The sequence below is a fragment of the Pelodiscus sinensis genome, chromosome 5 (assembly GCF_049634645.1).
Source record: "Pelodiscus sinensis isolate JC-2024 chromosome 5, ASM4963464v1, whole genome shotgun sequence".
NCBI lineage: Eukaryota > Metazoa > Chordata > Testudines > Trionychidae > Pelodiscus > Pelodiscus sinensis.
Window position 1 is genome coordinate 76,601,057 of NC_134715.1, and position 22,566 is coordinate 76,623,622.

At 43.2% G+C, this 22,566-nt stretch overlaps 1 protein-coding gene across 1 annotated transcript in view; it reads right to left on the reverse strand.

Moving 5' to 3' along the window:
• CFAP97 (cilia and flagella associated protein 97) overlaps positions 1 to 19,204 on the reverse strand; it is a 48,766-nt gene extending 29,562 nt beyond the window's left edge. The window contains exons 1-2 of the mRNA XM_014576240.3: positions 18,340 to 19,204; positions 18,178 to 18,249 (exon numbers count right to left, since the gene is read on the reverse strand). Coding sequence (XP_014431726.2) covers positions 18,178 to 18,249; positions 18,340 to 19,204 — 937 coding nt within the window. The remainder of the gene's footprint in view (positions 1 to 18,177; positions 18,250 to 18,339) is intronic.
• Between the last annotated feature and the right edge of the window lie 3,362 nt (positions 19,205 to 22,566).

Genomic DNA, 22,566 nt, shown 5'->3' on the forward strand with positions numbered 1-22,566 from the left:
TGTTTACCTCTGACCATTTCTCTAACTTGCTAAGGTCATTTTGAATTATGTCCCTATCCTCCAAAGAAGTTGCAAACTTAATAAGCATACTCTCTATCCCAATATCTACATCATTGATGAAGATATTGAACAGTACGGGTCCCAAAACATACCCTTGCAGAACTCCACTTGTTATCCCTTTCCAGCAGGATTTAGCACCGTTAACAACAACTCTCTGACTACGGTTATCCAGCCAATTATGCACCCACCTTATCGTGGGTTACATTGGTGGTGCATGACACACAAACACCAGCTTTATTACCACAATGATTTCACCTACTTGCTCCTTATCCCCCATAGCCATACTTCCTTTTTTTTTTTTTTTTCATAAGGTAGGCAAGGTCAAAATCAGGTTACTGTGAAAAAGTTTTTAATGGATTCCCCAACATTGTGTTGGAGTTTCTAAACTTCTGGCAATGCAATCTCTCAGAAGAGACCATTCGGCCCCTGAATACTTGTTACTGATGATTTCACACACTTTTCACACAAGAACAAAGTGTTGTTATTGGTCTACTGCTCAAACTCCATTTTAGTATTTTCAGTTCCATCTCTTACCACGCTGCTCCAGTCATATAGTACCTTCAATTCCTTGCCCAGAGATTAGCAATTACTGCTCTAGGGTAGCTGGATAGGGGACACCACACTGCTGCTGCTTAATTGTTACATTTTCCAAACAAGTACCCTCATGATTTCTCTCAAGTAGCCTCTTCTGTTTGGGATGTGTTTCCTAAAAATCTATGCAAAGCTACCTCATTATCAATCTTCATATACCATCTCAAAACTTTTGCTGAGCTGCTTATAAAACACCTGACAATAGTTAGGCTATGATGTGCTGAGATTGACCTATCACAGTGACCAATACCATTTCCTTGTACTCCCTCACCTCTGCCTGTATCCATCTGTTGTCTATTGTCTTCTATTTCATTTGTAAGCTAGCTTTTTGAGGCTAGGACCATCTTTGATTATGGTAATACAAGTAGCACCAACAACACACAGGACTCTTTACTTCATTCCCTAATTGGTATGGCAGAACACAATAAAGTTACATAACGTCACAATACACCCCAAAGAAGGCCGTACTCCAATGGAGAGTAACACAATTCCTCCATATAAGTTAATAAACATCATCAAGCACTTTGAGATCCTTAGAGGTCAATATGCATAAGTCTCATTATTTCACTTTTCTTCCATAACATATTTCTTTACTGTTGTGATAAATTCTTAAAATCATAAGGAGTGTAGTAGTGATGAAAAATAATGAAGGTATGATGTCTCATTTAACTTAGCACTGGTCTATAATGGAGGATCCAATAAGCCTCTCAATCAACTGTTTACATGGAAGTGCTGTGAAGGAGCTACATTATATATTGATGAGGCAGTGCCGTGAAACTTCTACAGCAGAGCTGGACTGGCATCTTTCTAGGAACTCTGATGCAATCAATACTACAAGTAGTAGAGTATAGCATGACCAGTATAAATTTATTCACAGTATGGCTGTGATGGGGATGAGGGGACCTGGCCCTGGAGCCCCCACTGGAGGCTTATGGCTTTGCCACATCCTACCCCAGAAGAGAAGCAACAGAGAGGTCATAAAAGGAGGCTAGAGTGGCTGCAGGGAGAAACACCAAATCAGTGGCGAGGAAGGCCCTATAAAAGGAGCTGGAGACCAGAACAGCAGTCAGAGTGTGTCTAGACTACAGGGTTTTTTCAAAAAAAGTGGCCTTTTCGGAAAAAACTTCCCCTGCATCTAGACTGCTGCCGCGTTTTTAGAAGTAAATTGAAAGAACACAGCAGCTTTTTCGAAAGCGGAAAACCTCGTTTTACGAAGAAGAACACCTTTTTTCAAAAATGCTCTTTCGAAAAGAGGCAATATGTAATGCAAACTGTGCTTTTTTGAAAGAGAGCATCCAGACTGCCTGGGTGCTATCCTTCGAAAAAGCGGCTTGCTTTCTCAAAAGTACTGGTTGTAGTCTAGATGCTCTTTTTCAAAAGAGGCTTTTTCAGAAATATCTTTCGAAAAAGCCTCTTTTGAAAGAGGCTTGCAGTCTAGACGTAGGAGCCTTCAAGATGTGCAGACTGACAGGCTGGCTGAGGGAGTGGCAGAACTGTAGACAGCTCCATGGGGAGAGCTGGATGGAGAGGAATCAACATGTTGAGACTATGAGATGAAACCCGAGATAAGGATGAGGAAGCTCTCCAGGAAGGGAAGCCCTGGAGGCATCACTTGCTCTGAGTGGGGAACAGGCTAAGAGGGACCCTGGTAGCAGGCATCGAGATGGGCCCCATTAGATGTGTACCCCAGAAGTGGTTCTTTGATATACACAGGAGGTGACTCAGCCAGAGTGCTGAGTTGCTGAAAAGGCTTTTGGATGATGGACAGAGAGTGCAGGCGCACACATTCAGCCAGAGAAGAGGTGGCTCATGGGAGGTGATTGCCACCCCATTACAATGGCTGGTGGCATGACCTGCACAAAGAAATACAACTGGGTTAAAAATTTCAGTTAGTTCTCCCATTGATAGTTGCTGTACAACAGCAAGAGCCACTGTATCAGACTGCACATTCAATCTACTTAATTTAATAAGTAATAAAATAACTTCAGCGCTCTTTCCTAATATAAGTTTTGAACGTATATATACTATGATAAGCAACACTTACGCATCTCAACCCTTCATTGATTGAAGCCTCTACACAGAGAGCATCTTCTAACTGAGAGTGCCTTAGTCTCTTGAAATGGGTAAATTATCCCAGTCTTGTTCTATTATAAAGTCCCTATGAAGCACAGTAAAGATTAAATATTTAGTCAAGCAAAAATATATACAGGTTTCCTCATCAGAGCAAAACTTTAGCATCCTTAGCACTACAAATCAAATGCTTTTGTCTATCCAATCAGATAATACATCAGAATCTCACTAATATTACACCTCACTAAACTGCACTAAAAATAAATACAAAAAGAAACTAACAAGTAAAGTACAGAAGCAGAGTTGATTAGGGTGACACCATGTTCCCATAGTTCAACTGGTGATAGAAGAAACTTATTTCCCTTCCTATCTCGATACCTGTTCGGTACACTCTCCGGCTGCGTCTAGACTGGCATGATTTTGCACAAAAGCGGCTGCTTTTGCACAAAATCTTGCCGCCTGTCTACACTGGCCACGATTATTTGCACAAGAACACTGACTTTGTAATGTACAAAATCAGTGGTTCTTGCACAAATACTCTGCTCAGGGATAAACCCTCTTGTGCAAGTATTCTTGAGCAAGAGGGCCAGCGTAGACAGCAACGTTAATTTCTTGTGCAAGAAAGCCCGATGGCTAAAATGGCCATCGGAGCTTTCTTGCGCAAGAGAGCATCTACACTGGCATGGATGCTTTTGCGCAAAAGCAAATCTCTTGCGTAAAGGCACATACCAGTATAGATGCTCTCTTGCACAAATACTTTTAACGGAAAACTTTTCCCTGGCCAAAATCATGCCAGTCTAGACGCAGCCTCCCTGAAGGTCTGGTACTGGCTACTGTCAGAGACAGGATCCTGTTCTAGACAGACTTTTGGTCTTACCCAGTATGGCAGTTCTTATGACTGTTTTTTCAACTAGCTAATAATTTATCAGAATATTTAACAAGATATGGCAGCTGACATTTAACCACATCAGACTGCAAGTTATTACAAGCACAGTGATACGCCCACTCACTGCTCTTTTCTTCAACTTCATTCTCTGATGGCACAGCTACACAGCAGCATTATTTCGGAATAACATCAGTTATGATGAAATAATGTAGAGCAGGTCTACACAACAAGCCCGTTATTTCAAAATATATTCAAAATAACAAGCTTCTTACTCGGATTTCTGTAAACCTCACAGTACGAGGAGTAGGGGAAGAGTGCTCTATTTCAAAATAAGTGCCCAAAGTCAAAATAAGCTATTTCAACTTAAGCTACGCAATTGACGATTTTAATCCTGCTGTGTAGACATGCCCTGAATGACTTTCTACTATTTTATACTAAACAGACCAGTGCAGGAAAATTTGATCTAGAGCTCAAATCTATCACACCAATGACAGTGGGTAAACCCTTACTTCAAATAGCATTTTGCAAGGCAAGGGTCCAGTTGTACTAAATCCATTGCAAGATCACAGATGAAGACCTAGGTTATCGCCAGAGTAATGTCCTTTGTTATATGACTGTCAATAGGCAGAAATATAAAAACCATAGCTTCGTTCCTTGGGGGTAAAGAGGAAGGAGAAAATATTACTCAAAAGGTGGGAATTATACGTGTGATGATGGAACTAGCAAAGGGAATTTTCTGGTTGAGAGAGATTTTGATAGAAAAATGAAATGTGGAATATTACAGTGTTTATGTTTAGGCCTCTACAAAACACATCATGTATCATGAAATCTGGTCTTTTGTGTGCTTTTCCTCCTATACAGATTAAACCTCTGTGGTCTGGGATTCTCTGGTCTGGCAACATTAATGGTCTAGAAGGATGCTGATGTGACTAGAGCGCTCCAGCACAGAGGTTGCCAGTGGCTGGGAGCAAAGCCAGCCAGTGGAGCAGACATGGCACCAGAACCCGCAGCTGATGGGGCTAGGAAGGCAGCAGGGGTACCATAGCATGTAGGTGGCGGCGGCAAGTAAGGATGTTAAAATGCTGTTAATTGACTAGTTGACAGGCACTTCCACATTCCTCCTTTTAAATGTACAAGACCCTTGCTGGCTTCCTGTACAAGTCCTGCTGGGGCTCTTGTACATTTCAAAGGAGGAATGTGAAACTCCGCCTATAGCCTGGGGCCAGTGGGAAGTCTGCATGGCACTTCCTTGGAACCTGGGGTCAACTGGGGACTCCTCAGCTGATCCCGGGTTCTGGAGGAATGATCATCAGCTGTGTGCAGGCTGCCCCTTTAAAATGCCGCAAATGCTTATTGGATAGTTGACCAGTTGACTAGTCTTTTACATCCTTAGTGGTGAGCAGAGCTTGCAGTGGGTTAGGAAGCCAGTGGAGCCTCGAGTCCACAGGGCAAAGGGGCCATAGCCCACAGGGCCAGGAAGGGGGAGGGCTGCAGAGCCCACAGCCAGTGGAGCTGCAAGTATTGGCAGGGCTGAAAGCACTGGAACAGCTGCCGCTGGAGCTCCCAGGGCCTCCAGAGCCAGGAAGCCCAAGGGAACTGGAGCCAGGTAGCTGGGGAGATGAGCCCAGTGAAGAGGCCGGACCCATCCAACCCCACCAGACCTTCCCTGGTCTGGAAAACTCCCAGAAAAGTACACAATCTGCACTATACAGATTTCATGGGGGAGACCAGTATTTCTCAAATTGGGGATATTACCCAAAAGGGAGCTGCAAGGTGGTTACAAGGTTATTCAACTGGGATTGCAGTACTGCTGCCCTTATTTCTGAGCTGCCTACAGAGTTGGGTGGCTAGAGAGTGGTAGCTTCTGAGGGCCCAGCTTTGCAGGCAACAGTGCAGAAAGCTGGCAATGCCATCCTTATGTCTGCACTGCTACTGCTGGTGGCTCTGCCTTCAGAGCTGGGATCCTAGCCAGCAGACAAACACAGAAGTAAGGATAACAATATTCTCCCTATATCAACCTTGTGATCCCGCACAACTCCTTTGTGGGTAGGGATCCCTATAATTACAACATTTCAGATGCAATAGCTGAAATAATGAAATGTATTATTTTTTAAAATCCTATGACCATGAAATAGTCCAAAATGGACCATTTTGGTAAGACAAACATAAATACTCATAAAACATTAATTTTATTGTCCTCACAATAGCCCTGTGTGGTACCAACTCCTCCCCCCCCCTCCCAATTTAGTAATATGATCATAATTGTATAGAAAGTCTGTAGCAGATCCAACTATACAAACCAGACCACCTCAATGCCAGTACAGGGCTTTAAACACAAGAATACCACCCTTTACATGGGAAAGAACTGAATGGAAAGGGTGCAAAGAAATGGAATGCTAAATAGTAAACTACTAACACTAGAGTAAAAATGAAAAAGAGATGTAACGGAATTATTTAATTTCAAGACAACACTGTGAAGATTCATTGAGAAGCTGCAAGATCATTTTCTCCATAACATGATCCACAGGGAGATTTTTTTTTTGATAGTCCTGTTATTAACTGACAAAAATTAAACCTATTAAAAAGGCAGCTAGCTATCACACTGGCCAGTCAGCATGGCCTCAAAATGCCAGACTCTCTTCTAATCCCTGGCCAATTAATCAAAAGTTATTTGCCTTGTATCATGCCCCAAAGGTCACCAAATTCTGGCTTTGGTGGACTGCAGACATTCTAGAGATCATATTCCCTTCCGTTCACTTCCCTCTCCAAAGTTCACCCATAAAGACTGACAGGGATTTTCTACAAACAGAAACTATGCCTGTTTAACTAGTGCAACATTGTACTGATTTTGTTAAAACACTGTAACTGTAATTGTAGAACAGGCCTTGCAAAATAATACTAGTGCTTAGATCTGAAAAACATATGTATACTACAAATGTAATGACAGATTAAACATGCAGTCCTACATAAACACTTGATGCTATCAGTCTAAATCCTACTTCTTGAAAATATTTGTTTGATTTATTACAAGACAATTGATTTTATATGCATCAATGAAAAAAAGGAAATACATTTTTGAATAAGCCTTGCATGATTAAAAAAACAAAACTTCAAAAACAAAACTGATGTTTATTCATTTATCTTACACAGAAGACCATAAAATCCCTTCAGACATCAGAAAATACGCATTTTTAGGGAGGTCTAAAATTCTCTTTTACAATTTAAGAAGAGATCCTAAAGTTTTTAGTTGTTCAAAATAGGAAGACAATTTTCATAATGTAACCTGATGTATGCCCTTTTACCTCCAAGTCTGCAACCTAATCCGATGACAGTGATTTCTAAATCTAAGGCTGCATCTAGACCGGCCACTTTTGCGCAAAATTTTGCCACCTGTCTACACTGGCTGCGAGTATTTGGGCAAGAACACTGACTTTGTAAGGTACAAAATCAGTGGTTCTTGCACAAATACTCTGACACTCCTGCTCAGGGATAAGCCCTCTTGCGCAAGTATTCTTGCGCAAGAAGGACAGTGTAGACAGCAATGTTAATTTCTTGCGCAAGAAAGTCCGATGGCTAAAATGGCCATCGGAGCTTTCTTGCGCAAGAGAGTGTCTACACTGGCACGGATGCTTTTGCGCAAAAGCAAATCTTTTGCGCAAAGGCACATGCCAGTCTAGACGCTCTCTTGCACAAATACTTTTAACGGAAAAACTTTTCTGTTAAAAGTATTTGCACAAAATCATGCCAGTCTAGACGCAGCCTAAGAGTATAATACGTTTTTTTAAATAGTCTATTTAAATCTGAATGGGATTAAAGGAATGTTACTCTTGCTGAACAGACTCAAATCACCATCGTCCAGCAAACGCACTTGCTTAGCATGGTTGGGAACACCTATCATATAATTTAATGGAGAAGTCCTATGAATAAATCTTGAACATTTGATTATGAAAAGATAAATTCTGTTTTCTGGAGAAAAAGCCATAGTAACGGGTGTAAACAGCTCCAATGTGTTCAGCTGAATGTCGTAGTCAAATTTGCAGCACTATACCATCATCATCTTCCATAACAGTTTTTTTTTTAAACAAGTGGACCTTTAAGTTACATAATGGTACTAAGCTCAGATAGTGAATTAAGAATAAGGTATGTACAATCCCTATTTTACAGATGAAGTATCTGAAATGCAGGATAAATTAAATGACTTGCCAAAGGATATGTACCAAGTCAGTGGCAACACCAAGGATAGAGTCCAGATCTCTCAACTAGTAGTTCAATACTCTATTCATGGCATCATTTTGTGTCCCATACTACAAGAACAGAAAATACACAAGAAAGAATTTATTCATTAATCTTTACAGCAAGCTGTCTTGTATCAACCTGGTTTAAAAGATAAGGACACAAACGGTTAAATTCTGATTTTACGCTCACTACAATTTCTTCATGCCCTATGACATTTCAGGTGAAATATTCCTGGCATTAGTCAGCATAAACTTTGACCTATAGAAAATCAAGTGACCTGCCTAAGGCCACAGAGTAAGTGAGTGGCATAGCTCCAGTCCTATGCTCAGTGTCTCCTTTATTTGTGCAATCTTAGTGCCTTTCAGTGACAACCAACACTCAATTTAAGTAGGGTACAGAAAAGTAGCTTAAGAAAAATTCCCACAATTCCAAATTAGTTGGGGGCATAGAGAGTAAATGTGGAAATTCTTTTTCAGACAATGCCAAAAGTATTCTTGCCTCTCGATTTTTTCCATAGCTTATTTTATTATTTCCTGTTTGATAAATCTGTTTCCAGATTACAACAGAAAACATAATGCAGCTCACACATTCAGAGTTTCAAATTTTAAATGTAATATTTTAGCTCTTATTCTAATTTTCTATAAAATATGTAGATTAGTTTGACACAAAACCAAAATAGAAGTAATGTCCATGCATGAAACTCTTATACAGGAAAACTATATATACTATACTCTAGGCATGTGAACCAGTTACCTGCTACTTGGTGTGGCCCCCTGCCCATGGTCCGCCAAGGGCAAGGCCTGCCCCAGAGCTGCCAGCTCCCATCCCTGTGCAGGGGTGCCAGTTAAATGGGATTTTACATTCCTACTATGAACTCTGTAATATTAGTTGCAAAACCACAAGCACTGTCAGAATTAACACAGCTTCCCTATGAAAGATAAGGGAATTGACATACACCAATATAAATAATAGCTTAGTACATTTCTAAGTAGCATCAAAAGGCTTTAGTGAGGACTGGGTCCCTCTTGGGATGGCCACCGCAGAGAGATTGGGAGTTCCTGCCACAAAGAGCTTACAATCTCTAAATTTGGCCCCAACAATGAAAGACCCATTTTATATCAATCAGTAGATGAAGACCACCGGTCTGAATATCCGTTTTTCCCCACCCATCTAAGTTATGGGTTTATTTTTAAAAACTTTATTCAATGTTTTTCCTTAAATATGATCAATTTCCTGTCACCTGTTCTCCTTCAGTAGCTAATGGCCTAAATTCTTCCTCATCCTGATATTTCAAATTTCATATAGTATGGACATGTTCTGTCCAGCACTAAAATGCTAACGATAAACCTTACTGTCAATATGTCATAATGTTGAATTAGCATAATGACATCAGTACTGTATCATAATGGAATGCCATAAGTAATCTCATCCTTAAACTCATTTTTGATATCTTCTTCTCAGAATTAATAATCTTGATTTTGAACCAACACAGCCCTAAGTTTTTATATTTGTTTTAGTACCCACTGCAGTTGTTGCAGAGATCCACAGACCAATCAGCTGGACCAGCCAGAAAATATAAAAACAAACACTAAACTATGCAAATAAACCTCACATAAGATCACTAGACTTTAAAAACAGGGGTGGGCAAACTTTTTGGCCTGAGGGCCACATAGGGCATAGAAGCTGTATGGAGGGCTGGGTGGTGGTGGCGGAGATTGTGCCTCCCTAAACAGCCAGATCTGGCCCTACCGCTGACCCTATCCAAACTCCTTCCCTTCTCCCTGACCTTTCCCAGAACCAACTGCCCTCATCTGCCTACCCATGCAATCCTCTGGAACATCCCCCCCCAGTCCGATCACGCCACCCATAGCTATAGCCACGCGCTCAGGACTTGGGTTAACTCCTCCTGGCAAAACTATTCTGATCCCACTCCATGTCAGGAGCTCAGAGGCCAGACTGAAGGGTCTGATGGGATGGATGTGGCCCACAGACCATAATTTGCTCCCCTCTCCTCTAACGGCATAGGGTTCTCAAAGGAGACAGCCCAGCTGCTAAATCACATAATGTTCATACTTTTAAAAATTATCCAGAAGATCTTTGCTGTCACAGAATTTGGTCCTGTCTGGAATCAATTATGTGAGACCATTCAGGACTAATAATCTATGACAGAATCTTGAATACAACCTAGAAACAAAATAAATCTGTGCAGATATTAAGCACAGATTTGGAGTTCATACTAGCAAGCACTCTTTTGGAGGTGGGCAAAAGCACTCCCCAAGCTGCAAACTGAAGGTAGGAAGTGGAAACTTAAGTCAAATTTTATCCTACACTGAACATTTTATTTTAAAAGATTAATTAGAGATATTAACCAATCTTTCTGGTTGCAATTACATGAATCTATAAAGTTCCTGGAGGGGTGCTAGATGGGGAAAAAGAAGAATGTCTTCTAACTTCTAAGCAATATTCTCAGTCTGAGAATAAAATGATTAACTCTAGCTCATGCTTGGTTTACTATTTAAAGTTACAAATTGTTTTGAGGAAAAATATATGAAGCTAAGATTCTGTAAGTAAGTGATGGGCAATTTAGGATAGTGAGTAGGCTGCATGAGTGGCCCTCCATCTCAGTGGGCCACAAGATTGCTGTAACCAAGATGGTCTCTAGGATACTGTAATTTTGCCAATTGCGCTTGCAAACCTAGAATTTGCAGGATGTGCGGACTGAACCATAGCGGCTCTGACTGCAGCTGGAACACATGGCTCTCACATGTTGTATGCAATCTACACATACCTCACTTCACATGCTCTTGCTTTAAGTTAGGGATGTTAAATTTTGATTAATTAATTGAATAGTCAAAGGGATTTCCATCAACTATTCAATTAGTCGATAAGGACTAGCACAGTGTTCTGCCTTTGAAATGTACAAGAGCCCCAGCAGGACTCCCCGCTGGTCCCAGACTCAATGAAGTGTTTCAATCTTTGAAATACACAAGAGCCCTGCTGGCTCCAGGCTCCATATGGGGCTTCCACTTGGAAATGTACAATAGCCTTAGCGGGGACTCTTGTACATTTCAAAGTTGGAATGCCACTGCTGTGCCTCTGCCCCCTCCAATGGAGCCGGACGGAACTGGCTTTTAAGTTGGCTCCCCCCAGTACTCCCTCTTCTCCCCCTCTCCTCCTTGCTGCCTCTTTCTGCAAGGAGCAGCAAGTGGAGGGGAAGCAGCTAGCTTTTTAGTATGTCGACGATCCAATCAGCTTTTGCTTATCGGAAAGTCAATTAGAAGACTGAATCAGAGTCTGGCTTAGGACTGAAAAGGCCGCCTACCACCCACCGAATTTAAAAAGGGGGATACGAATCTTAAGCATGCTCCGATTCCTTGTGTCTTTGTGTTGTTGTTGTTGCTGAGTTCGTAAGTATTTAATTTACCCTCACTGTTTAAGTAGTTTAAAAGAGACACAATAGAAAATATATTGCTCAGTTGTAACTTTTACCTTTGCTATTGTCAGTGTTAAAGAAACAGTTTTTGAAATGTGTATATATTTGATTTAGCTGTAACTTAGAGTTTTAAAAACTGTTGTGGTTCAATTGTTTTGTGGCAAATATTAGGTAATTGCTCGTTTTAAGTTGTTCAGTTTAATAAATCATTCCTTCTTTGTTAAAACTTGCTATCTTGCCATCGTTTGGTATTTTCACTGGGTATTTGGCTTTAAGCCTCTGGGACTCCCGCCATTTTATCGAACTGAGAACCAACACACACCCTACTTAGCTGTGACACTCTAAGTTTCCCAGACCTAAAGAGCCCGAGTAAGCTCAAAAACTTGTCTGTCTCACCAACAGAAGTTGACCCAATAAAAGATATTACCTCACCTACCTCATTGAAACTAATTCATTAGTAATTTAGATCGGTGGTCTCCAACCTTTCAAGTACAAGATCACTTTTTTAATGTAAGTGCAATCTGAGATCTATTTCAGACCCAAATACCCTTGCCCTGGCCTCCTCCTCATCCCTTCTCTGAGGCTCTGCCCCTGCTCACTCTGTCCTCCCTCCCTCTCCCATACTTCCCTCCCTTTCACCAGACAGGGGCAGAGGGTTGGGGCACAGGATCTGGTCTGGGCTAAGGGATTTTGGCTCCATCCAGCCCCAAATGGTGTTCTGATGTTATTTTTGTAAATATGGTCACCCTAATGCAGTCGTCTCCAACCTTTCTAAGCATGAGATCCCTTTTAGAATTTAAGTGCGATCCAAGATCTACCTCAAACCCAAATACCCTTGTCCACCTCCTTTGTGCCCCCTCTCCAAGGCCCTGCCCCTGCTCACTCCATCCATCCTCCCTCCCCCATCCTTCCTCACTTTCACCAGGTTGGGGCAGAAGGTTGGGGTGAAGGCTCTGGTCTTGGATTAAGGAATTAAGAGTGTGAGAGGGGCTCTGGTCTGAGCCTGGGGCATCAAGTTGAGGTGCAGGATGAGGTTCAGGGTACAGGCTCTGTAAGCGAGTTTGGGTTCAGCGGGCTCAGGGCTAGTGCTTGGAGTGTAGGAGGGGGTTCATGACTAGGGCAGGGGTTTGGAGCTGGCTCCAGCTGGGTACTGCTTACCTCAGGTAGCTTCTGGATGGTGGTGCAGTGGAGCTAAGGCAGGCTCTCCCCTGCCCTGGCCCTGCGCCACTCCCAAAAGCAGCCAGCAAACTCCCTCCATCCCAAGTCCTGTTGTGTCCCCTCCCCCCATCTGTTCTCTGGAAATAGAATAAAGGGTAGAAGGGGGGGCATCCTGATATCAGGGCCCCCTCTTCTCCCTTTCCTGTTCTGCCCAGCAAGCAGGAGACTCCAGGTGAGGGAGGGGGCAGCTCCAACGCAAAGGGCAGGAGATGCACAGTAGTTGGGGGGGAAGAAGCAGCTGAAGAGTGGGTACTGTTATGCAAGATCAAGCTACAACATGAGCTCTGGGACCCTCCCACTCCTCAGGGTCCTGGATCCCAAATATTTGCACAGCAATCAAACGGCACCGTAGTCTGAGCCCTACAAGCCTGAGACAGCTGGAATAGGCCAAAAGCAGCTTTTTAATTTCAGACAGGACATACCCTGAGAAGTAGTCACCTGTTGTCATCCATCATTCTGAAGTTCTCTCTCATTCAGACTTTTGGACTCTCATATATTTTTAAATTACATCTTTTTTAAAAAAAATCAATCACAGAACTGTCCAGTAGTACCTTCCTTACAGAAGTTCAAAAGCAATTGACATAACAGGAATAAAGTTGTCTTCTCAGTACAAATTACTTGGTTTCCATCGCTCTGATTTAATCCCAACTATATACATTTGACTGCTTACACATTGAAAATTGTGTTCCTATAGCAAAAAGCATTACAGATGTGAGAGAATGGAAAGATTTATTCTACTAGCTAAATGTGCTTTGAATTTGTTTAAAATAAATAAATCGATATTTCCCATACTATAATCATATGTAATGGTTTGCCTTTTTATAGAAATACATACTAATGGCACACTGCATGAGGAAAATCCTTGTGAGCGGCTATAAATTTGGACCAATATTCATGTTCTATATCCTCAAACTGAAACAGTCACTTAAACCATATAAGTTATTTTACAGTGTAGTCCATTACAGTACATACAAGCCAAACCATCCGCTTCACTTACCATTAGATACAGCTGTTTGTTTCAACAAAGTCTACTGCTTGAATGTCATGCTCTTTACATAGCTTTTCTCCTTTTGTACTACAGCAGTGGTCTCCAACCTTTTTATGCCCAAGATAACTTTTTAAACGTCAGGGAAACACAGGATCTACTCCACCCCGCTCACTCCATTCCCCCGCTCCCCATCACTTGCTCTCCCCCATCCTCACTCACTTTCACTGGGCTGAACAGGGGGTGCAGGCTCTGGGCCAGGACCAACAGATTTGGGAGCAGGAATGCGTGAGAGGTGCAAGCTCTGGAAAGGAATTTGGGTGCAGGAGAGGGCTCCTGGCTGGGACAGAGTGTTGGGGTATAGAAGGTGGCACAGGGTACTGTCTCTGGGAGAGGGCTCCATGCTCTGGCAAAGTGTTGGGATCAGGTGGGGATGTGGGTGCTGAGCAAGACCCAAGGCCAAGGAACGCGCCCCCCACCAAAATGCTTGTGGGAAGCAGGGCTTTGCCCAGTCATTGCTCCCTAGCATGCAGGATGGCTGCCTCTCAGGCTGAAGACCCAAGGGAAATGTCTGTATGGGTGGGCATGCCATTGGCTTGGTGGAATTTGCTTGATCACAAGCCCTGTAATGGGGTGGTCTGGGCTGTTGCCTAACTCCATCTGTGCTCCTAGCCGAGGCAGCACCTTCTCCTCAATGCTCTCAGGCAGCAGCCCCAACTTCTCCTGGCAGCTGGTTAGTCAATTTGTTATAATCCCCGGCTCCTCTCTCATCCTGGATCTCTCTGCTGAATGCAAAGAGGCACTCTATGCAAGCAGCCTCGCCTCTCTTCCTGAGGCTGTGGGGGCTATACTCACAAAATACCTTCTTGCTGGCCAGATCCACCACTTGCCACAGCAGCTGGACCAAATCTCATCAGATACCCATTTAGCCTCCCAACCATCAGCAGTCTTCCCAAACAAGATCACAGTGTAGTCAGAAGGAGAGGAGGCAGTGGCCAGGGACGGTAGCATCAGGAGGCGGCTAATCAACGGTGGGGACAGCAAAGGGTCGGAGGAATCAACAGCAAAAGGGTAAAAGGGCAGGGTGAAGACAGCAGTAGCAGGAATGATGAAAATGAGGGGTCCCAAGAGAAGGGGGGAGGATAGGAGTAGCAAAAACTGAGGGATAAGTGGATGAGAGGCAGCCGGACACAGAGGGCCAAGAGTATGGGGAAGGGGCAGTAGTAACCCAAAGGTAAGGGGGCAGGAGAAGGTGCTTCTAGCAAATGATGAAGTTGTCTATGACAGTAGTTCCCAACCTTTTTTTATACCACAGACCGGCAAACTCATTCAAAAACTTTTGGCAGACCAGCACTGAAATATTTGCATATTCATTATGGTAATTTAAAGCAATCACATGTTGTTTTACACTGAATATGTATGCACACAATACAGGTCATTGTATGGATGGGAAGATCAAAATCATACATTGTGAAACAGATGGCATGCTTTGCAGAATAGTTCTGGTTTTCACTTATTTTTGGAGAGAGGCAAAAGGGTACAGCAGACAGGGCAGGAGAAGGGGGGTGGTGGCCAAGAGGAAGAAGGAGGGAAAGAAAAGGAAGAGGGAGACTAAGCCAGGGAGAGGCTGAGATGTAAGCAGTGAGGTGCTGACTCCAGCTCAGAGAGCTTCTCCTGTCTTGTCTCTTCACTCCACTCAACCTGCCTTGGCAGTGGTGGCCCCTGTTCAACCCCGGCCGCCCCGCAAAGGAGTCCTGGAGCCAGCTCCCAGGGCTCAACATAGCCAGGCGGCCCTGCTCTGCCATGCGACCTAGCTGCCCCCAGAGCAGCCTTGCTCCACCATGTGGCACAGCCACCCCTGAAGCAGCCCTGTTTCACCACATGGCCCAGCTGCCCCAGAGCAGCCCTACTCCGCCACGCAGGCTGGCTGCCTTCAGAGCAGCCACCCACCACACAGTTCCGCCGGTCAGGCTATGTGGCTGCTGCCAGAGGTGGAACCAGGACCATGATGAGGCTGTTCATGGCTGGCTCCAGCCACAGCACATGGGGTAGCCCGCACTGCCACTCACCATGGGAGGAGAATTTTTAGTGGATGCAAAGGCGCACACTTTGGGAACTGTGTTCCCCAATGGATGGGGCTCATTAGCAGCTGGAGACATGGCCTGATAGAGTGCCATGGCCCACCACCAATCCATGGAATGGTGGTTGGGAACCACTGGTCTATGAAATCAGTGTGTCTTCCAATCCCTGAGCCAGGTCTCATCTGAGCTTATTATCTAGCCCCTCACTTACTCTGCATGGTCATTGCAATGGCCCTTCAACCTGCTGGAGAAATGTGAACAGCTTTGACACCACTTTGTGATCACAGTGCTGTTCTCTCCTAGAGCTCCATAAAAGGAGAAGGGAGGGGTTTCCTAGTTTGTCATGCTGGGGGAGGTTCAGAGTACATTGTGGCTGTTGTCTATCCACACCACTCCACGAGGGAAAAAAAAAAAAAAAACAGCTGAAGCTCTGCTTGGGGAGAGGGTGGGGAGAAGGGGAGAGGGAGAAGTTTGATGGAGAGTAGGGTCAGCAAAGGGAAGGTAGATTATTGTGAATGGGAGATGGGGAGCCAGGCTCCTAGAGAAGAGGAAGGAGAGCAGGCAAAGTGAGTGCTGGGAATGAAAGGAAAGCAGGAATCATATGGAACAGAGGAATAGGAGTGTGGCTGGGAGTGGGAGGCAAATGTGCAGTTTGATTACATAGCTTATTTTGCTGAGGATATGCTGATAAAAAGTCTGGTTGTGGTGGCCTCATATATAGCTCATCATGGTACAGGTTGAAGATCTCTAATTCAGCACCCTCAGAACCTGTACCTGCGCTGAACCAAAGAATTTGCAGAACCATAGGAGATCAATATGGGCTAGCAGCACTACCAACACTTCCACTGCTTTTTGGGTTCATCGAAGACATATAGGGGTAAATTAGAGCCAAATAACAGCACAGAACACCAAGAACAGGACTGATGGCTGTAACAAACTTTATGGGACCTGACTACACCCATGGTAGGTGGACATCCAACTAACTAAAAACATGCTGAACCCATGGATGTTGCCAGACCAGAGTGTCAGACTAGAGACGTTCAACTTGTACAAACACATGCATGTAGCTGTCTACGTAATAACCATTCCCAACCTACACTCTCCTTGCTGAACACCTGCAGAAGTGAGTGGATTTTCCTCTCACCACCCTCCTGTCCCTTTAAGCACCTTTCAAAGAAAAGACAACAATCCCTGCTGAGAAAGCATCAAGCAAATCAGCCTGGGGCTACTGCAGCCTGTATTCCTGAGTTCAGCGGTCCCTTTGTTAAAGCTGTGTCTGCTACTGAAAAACAAAGGGGGAAAGGAGAGATGTGGGACTGAAGAGATCAACTGACAGAGCCTCAATGGTCTACAAGTCAATCATGAGTGACTGGCTGGAACCACTGGGTAAAGCAGGTGCACAGCTCCAGGCAATGAGTATATACAAACTAGAGTATCCGATGCTACGATATTAATTGGGAATGCTGAGGATTAGGACAGCAAATAGAACATTAGGCTCCTCACCAATAATAAAAGGCATTTCCTAAAATTACTGGGGAGGAGAAATTTAAGCTTAAATGAAAACTTCTTGCCAAAGGCAATATAAATATGTTTTTTGTTGTTATTAAAAATATTAACATTTAAAAGGAAATGTAATTTGATCAGATTAGTCATCAGAACACCAGTAATTAAAATGTATTTGTAAAATATTTGCTATTTATAGCTGTGTGAAATTCTGAGTTGCATTTTAAAGTTGAGAATGTCCATAATTTGATCAATTTGCCACATTAAAAGTGTGGTATCTTTAAAAGAAAATTTACAGCATTTGCTATTTGAGTTATTTGACAAATCAAAGTACAATGTTAATGGATTTGTGAACCAATCGATCCTATTTGGGGATTTGTCTCATCGCTACTTATTCCCTTACTCAGAAGAGTTTGCTAAAGGACTTCTTCCATTAGTCCACTGGTAGCCTGATGTGCTATCACACACACAAGCAAAGCCATAAGGCAGTGGCTCCCAACATGGTGCCTACAGGCGCCAGGGACATTTCTGTGCACCTGCCAAGTGCTTGGGGCTGGCCCCGCCCCAGGCATGTGGTTCATGCGCGGTGCTGGCCCCAAGCATGCTACACATACGCGGCACCAGCCCCGGGCGCATGGGGAGCACCGGCCCAGGGCGCATGGCTATGGGAGGCTCTAGCCCCGGGCATGCGGCGAATTGGCCTCCCTGCGCCCGGGCGCGCAGCTATGGGGGATGCAGACTCTGGGTGCACGGCTATGGGGGGCGCCGGCCCCAGGCTTGCAGCGAATGGGCGGCCCCGCACATGGCCACATGGCGCATGGGGTTGCTGGCCCTAAGCACATGGCTCATGGGGGTGTGGCGTAAGTTTGGCCCCACCCCCGGGTACGCGAGTGTCCCCACAGCCTGGCGCCCGGCAGCTCTAAATGGTTGGGGACCACTGCCATAAGGCATCTCTGAAACTGATGCAACTTGATCTGCAGCCAATTTTAAAAGAAAAAGCAGCACACACAAAACCCCTTAATTTCTACTTCACTGCTCAATGCCATAGCTCTTCGACACAGAAAACCTCATACTTTGTAAATAAATTTGCAAAAATTTTAAGAAAAAAAATCACCTTTCAAAAGCTGATTCAGGTCCACAGCATCATGCAAAACCTTTTGATTATATTTGCGATCAAACTCAGCATCTAGTGAGAAAGATACAGATGTAAGACGAGGTCTCAATTTTCCAGCCTGTCTTTATAATTTTGTATTGTACCTAAATTCCTCAAAATTACCATATAATTCTTGGCTCACGTTTTCCTGTCTTTTTACTTTCAGTTTCTTATCATTTGATGCTGCAAGTTCAAAAGACTGGATGGGACTGATGTCTGGTGTTGACAGAGGTGTTACATCAGTCACTGTATCTTCAGACTCCTCTGCATATTCACCAAGTTTTGGTTTTACTTCCACCGACTTTATTCCTGGCCTGAATTTTTGTCTTGGAGACAGAAGACCCAAGCTGCATATACTTCTCTTTGAGGAAGAGTGTGATGAATCTGATATGCAGCTATCAGAATCCATATCTGAACCATCTGTTTCTGAACTTGAAGAGGAGGAAGATGAGGAAGATGAGCTAATATTGGTATACTTTTTGTTAACTCTCTTTATGCCACTGGCCTGCTTAGCTGATTTAGGTCTAACTCTTTGTTTTTTGCCATCATCACTACTGTCTTCTTCATCTGTATAATAATCTTCCTCACCTTCTCTAACTATTTTGGGGATCCCAGCTGGAATGTTTACATGTATTCTTCTATTTAACACAGGATTTCTACCAGAGGTACTTGCATTCTCTGAACTTAAAAAAACTGATTGAGACGAAGCAGTTCCACTATGGTCAGTACCACTATTTATGGAATTTTCCTTCAGTGACTCTCTCTTTTTCTCCTCACTTTCCTCCTCAGCATTCTGTTCCTTTCTCAGTTTTGTTTCTGTTTCATAGTCTGATTGATCTATGTGTATGCCTCCTTTTTCTGTGGGTTCACTACATTCTTCACCATCAGCTGCAACAGAATTTTCTTCTTTCTTCGGCTGTTCCTCAAAATCACTGTCAAAGAAAGAGTGGTCCACTTCACCCTCTGACACATCTTCATATTGGTCCATTTCAAAATTTATTGTAAAAATTCCAACTCCTGGGAAGTTCCTGAATTCCTCCTTTTCCTGTGAAAAGGAAGGAGGAGATAATCTGGCTTGTAAGAGCAGGACTTAATAAAGCTATAATGTGATGCATGTTGAACTATAAATTAGAGCTGTCAAATGATTAATCGAATTGTACAGTCATATAATTAATACTGTTTGTTTATATATTTGTGGGTGTTTTTTACATTTTCAAATTACGGATATAAAAGTATAACTGTTTAAATGGTTAATCAATAAGTCTGGGCTTATAGGTTACAGTTAATAGTTACATGCAGGCTCCCACCGCACTCCCAGGAAGCCAGCTGCCGCCACACACTGCTGGCTGTGTACCAGAGTCAACAGTGTGGGGTAGCAACTGGCTCACTGGGAGTGGAGATGGGAGTGGTCTTAAAAGCCAGCTCCTAGAAGCATGCACTGGCTCCTGGGAGCTGCCCCTGAGCTGCTGTTTCTGATGTAAAGGCAGCAATGCCAGGTGAAAGCTAGCTCCCAGGAAGCAGGGCTACTGGCAGGAATGGGTGAGTGCCAGGAACCAGCTTAAATGTCGCCTCCTGGCACATACCAGCTCCCAGCTACTGTCCCCATGCTGCTGCCACTGACACAGAGGCAGCAGCACAGGGTGGCAATCAGCTCCCTGGGAGTGAGACTGCAGGTGTAACTGCCACTGGGCAGATTTGAACCTGGGACCTCTGAAGTGGAGTATAGGAATCTCTACCCTCTGAGCTAAAAGCCAGCTGGCTCCCAGCCCATGCTGTAGAAGTCTCTTGATCTTAACTGTTACTGTGATCTAGGTACCACTTGCACTGCTCAGTACAGTAATCACTCATTTAACAAGCGCCCGCTTTACACATTTTTGCAATAGCACGATTTTTTTTAGGGAACTTTTTTGAACAACAAGACCATTCCCTGAAATAACACGAAAATAATCAAGTGGCGGACTACTTCTTGTGGCAGTATAAAGTTGGTGAAACCAGTGGTAATGTGTATAATGTTAAGAGTAATTACTGTAACCACACTAGGTACGTGGGTTACACAGGCAGGAGCCAGTGCACACTGAGAGCTAGCTTAAAAGCTGGCTCCCGGTGCATAATACTGGCACTGCTGCCTCTGTAACAGAGGCAGCAGTGCATGGTGGCAGACAGCTCCCCGGTACTGAGGCAGGAGTCTGCATGTAACTGTTAACAGTAACCAATATGCGCAGGCTTATCAGTTAACCATTTAGACTGTTACACTCCCCATATTTGCAAGTTTTCTAATGTCTGTAAGATGAGAACTCTGTTCTTTGAGACTTTAAGATGTGTGTGAAAGCACATATGTGAAGAAAGGAAAGGAAATGGTAAAAACATAGTTCTGGATGCTGGGGCAAGCAGCAGCATGGGGGAAACAGCTTAGAAAAGAGGAGACTAAGGGGGTGTGTGATAGAGGTCTACAAAATCATGATGGGTATGAAGAAAATGAATAAGGAAATTATTTACTTCTTCCCATAACATAAGAACTAGGGGGTCACTAAATGAAATTAATAGGTAGCAGGTTTAAAACAAACAAGGTTTAAAACATTTCTTCACGCGGTAGGTATACAGTCAACCTGTAAAACTCCTTGCCAGAGGATGTTGTGAAGACCAGGACTTCAACAGGGTTCAAAAAAGAACTAGATACATTTATGGAGAATAGGTCCATCAATACTTGTTAGCCAGGATGGGTAGGAATTGTGCCCTTGCTGTTTGCCAGAGACTGGGAACAGGTGACAGGGGAGCGATAGTTTGACAATTACCTGTTCTGTTTACTTCCTCTGGGCATCTGGCATTGGCCACTGTTGGAAGACAGGATACTGGGCTTCATGGACCTTTGGTTTAACCCAGTATGGCTGTTCTTATCATTCCAACAGCTGACTCTAAATAACTTAAATTTCCTAGTCTCCACTCTGAAGCCAAGATCTAGCATGTAAACACTGGAAATATTTTCTACCTGTAATGACCATTTTAGTCTCTTTCAACTTATAAACAGAATGTTTAATTTCATTTTTGGTGGAAAATGCCCTTTCACCATTGACAACTCTCTGGAGTTACTAATTAGCATTAAGACTTTTCTGCAGGAAAAGGGATTAGATTCTTATGAAAGCATAAGCTTGCACCAGTTTATTACATGCAGTGCTTTTTTTGGTCAAAAAAGGGGGGGTGCTAGAACTCCAGGGGAAAAGTTTTTGAGGGGGGGGAAAAAAAAAGCCAGGGTGGAACATTTGCATACAGAGGTGCCGGTACACTCCGTTCTTTCCAGGTAAGCGCTGACTGCAGGTGCCGGTACTGTGTCTGGAGTTAGTACCATCACACAAAAAAGCACTAATTACATGTATCATGGAATAGCAGAGACAGAAAATAAATTGCCAAAACATGTGCTGTTTTTTCTCTTCGTAGCAAACTACTTCCCTGGTTGAAGAGTATGCTGTCGTGGATAGTTACACATACATTTGGAACTTTTTAATAGATCTTTCTATTCATCGCTGTCCAAATAAGAACTCTGTGTGTTTCATGCGAGTGAATACATTATATTCTTTTAAAAATAAATGTAACAAATATAGGTGCATTTATCTGAATGTGTGATTGCACCAAATCTTCATATTTACTCTCTGATTTCGATGTAATCATCATACTTATGCAGTTGATGTTGTGCTGTGGATTGACTGAGACAAAGGACTAACAGTACTGTGATTAGCCCTTTACATGTTACCATAAAACAGTTTTGCTGAAACTGGCTTAACAGAAGATGAAAACTTCTAGGAAGGCTTATCTACTATTATGCAATGTGCCTCAAAAGAGTTAGTGTGTGGGTACAAACCATATTAACTATGTTTAAATCATAATCGCTTCCTTAACTTGCTTGCCCAACAGTGCACATCTAAGACCACAGTTTGCATTTTTATTCTTTATTTTGTTTGTGCAAAAAGAGTATACACACACTTCTATAATGTATACAAAGTTTAAGCAAGCCACTACTCAATCAATTTACAGATCCCACACAAAACAGAAGAGCAGTTAGTGGACATACCAACTTGTATTACTACGCGCAACTTTTTGGAACTGATAAGAGCAAAGAAGATAGAATTATGTAAAAGAGAGGGTTAGAATTGTTTAATTCTGAAAGTCACAGGAAGACCTTGAGAAACACTGGCCAAATGTATTATATTTTTGAGAGAGTATAACTCGCCAAGAGTAAGTTATTCATCAGTATTATACTACAACTATGTTCTAGTTTTCTGAGTTAATATTTAGACCCAATGACCAAACTCCATTTAATATAAGCAGTTTCCAACATATTTCACTAAGCTCTATCAA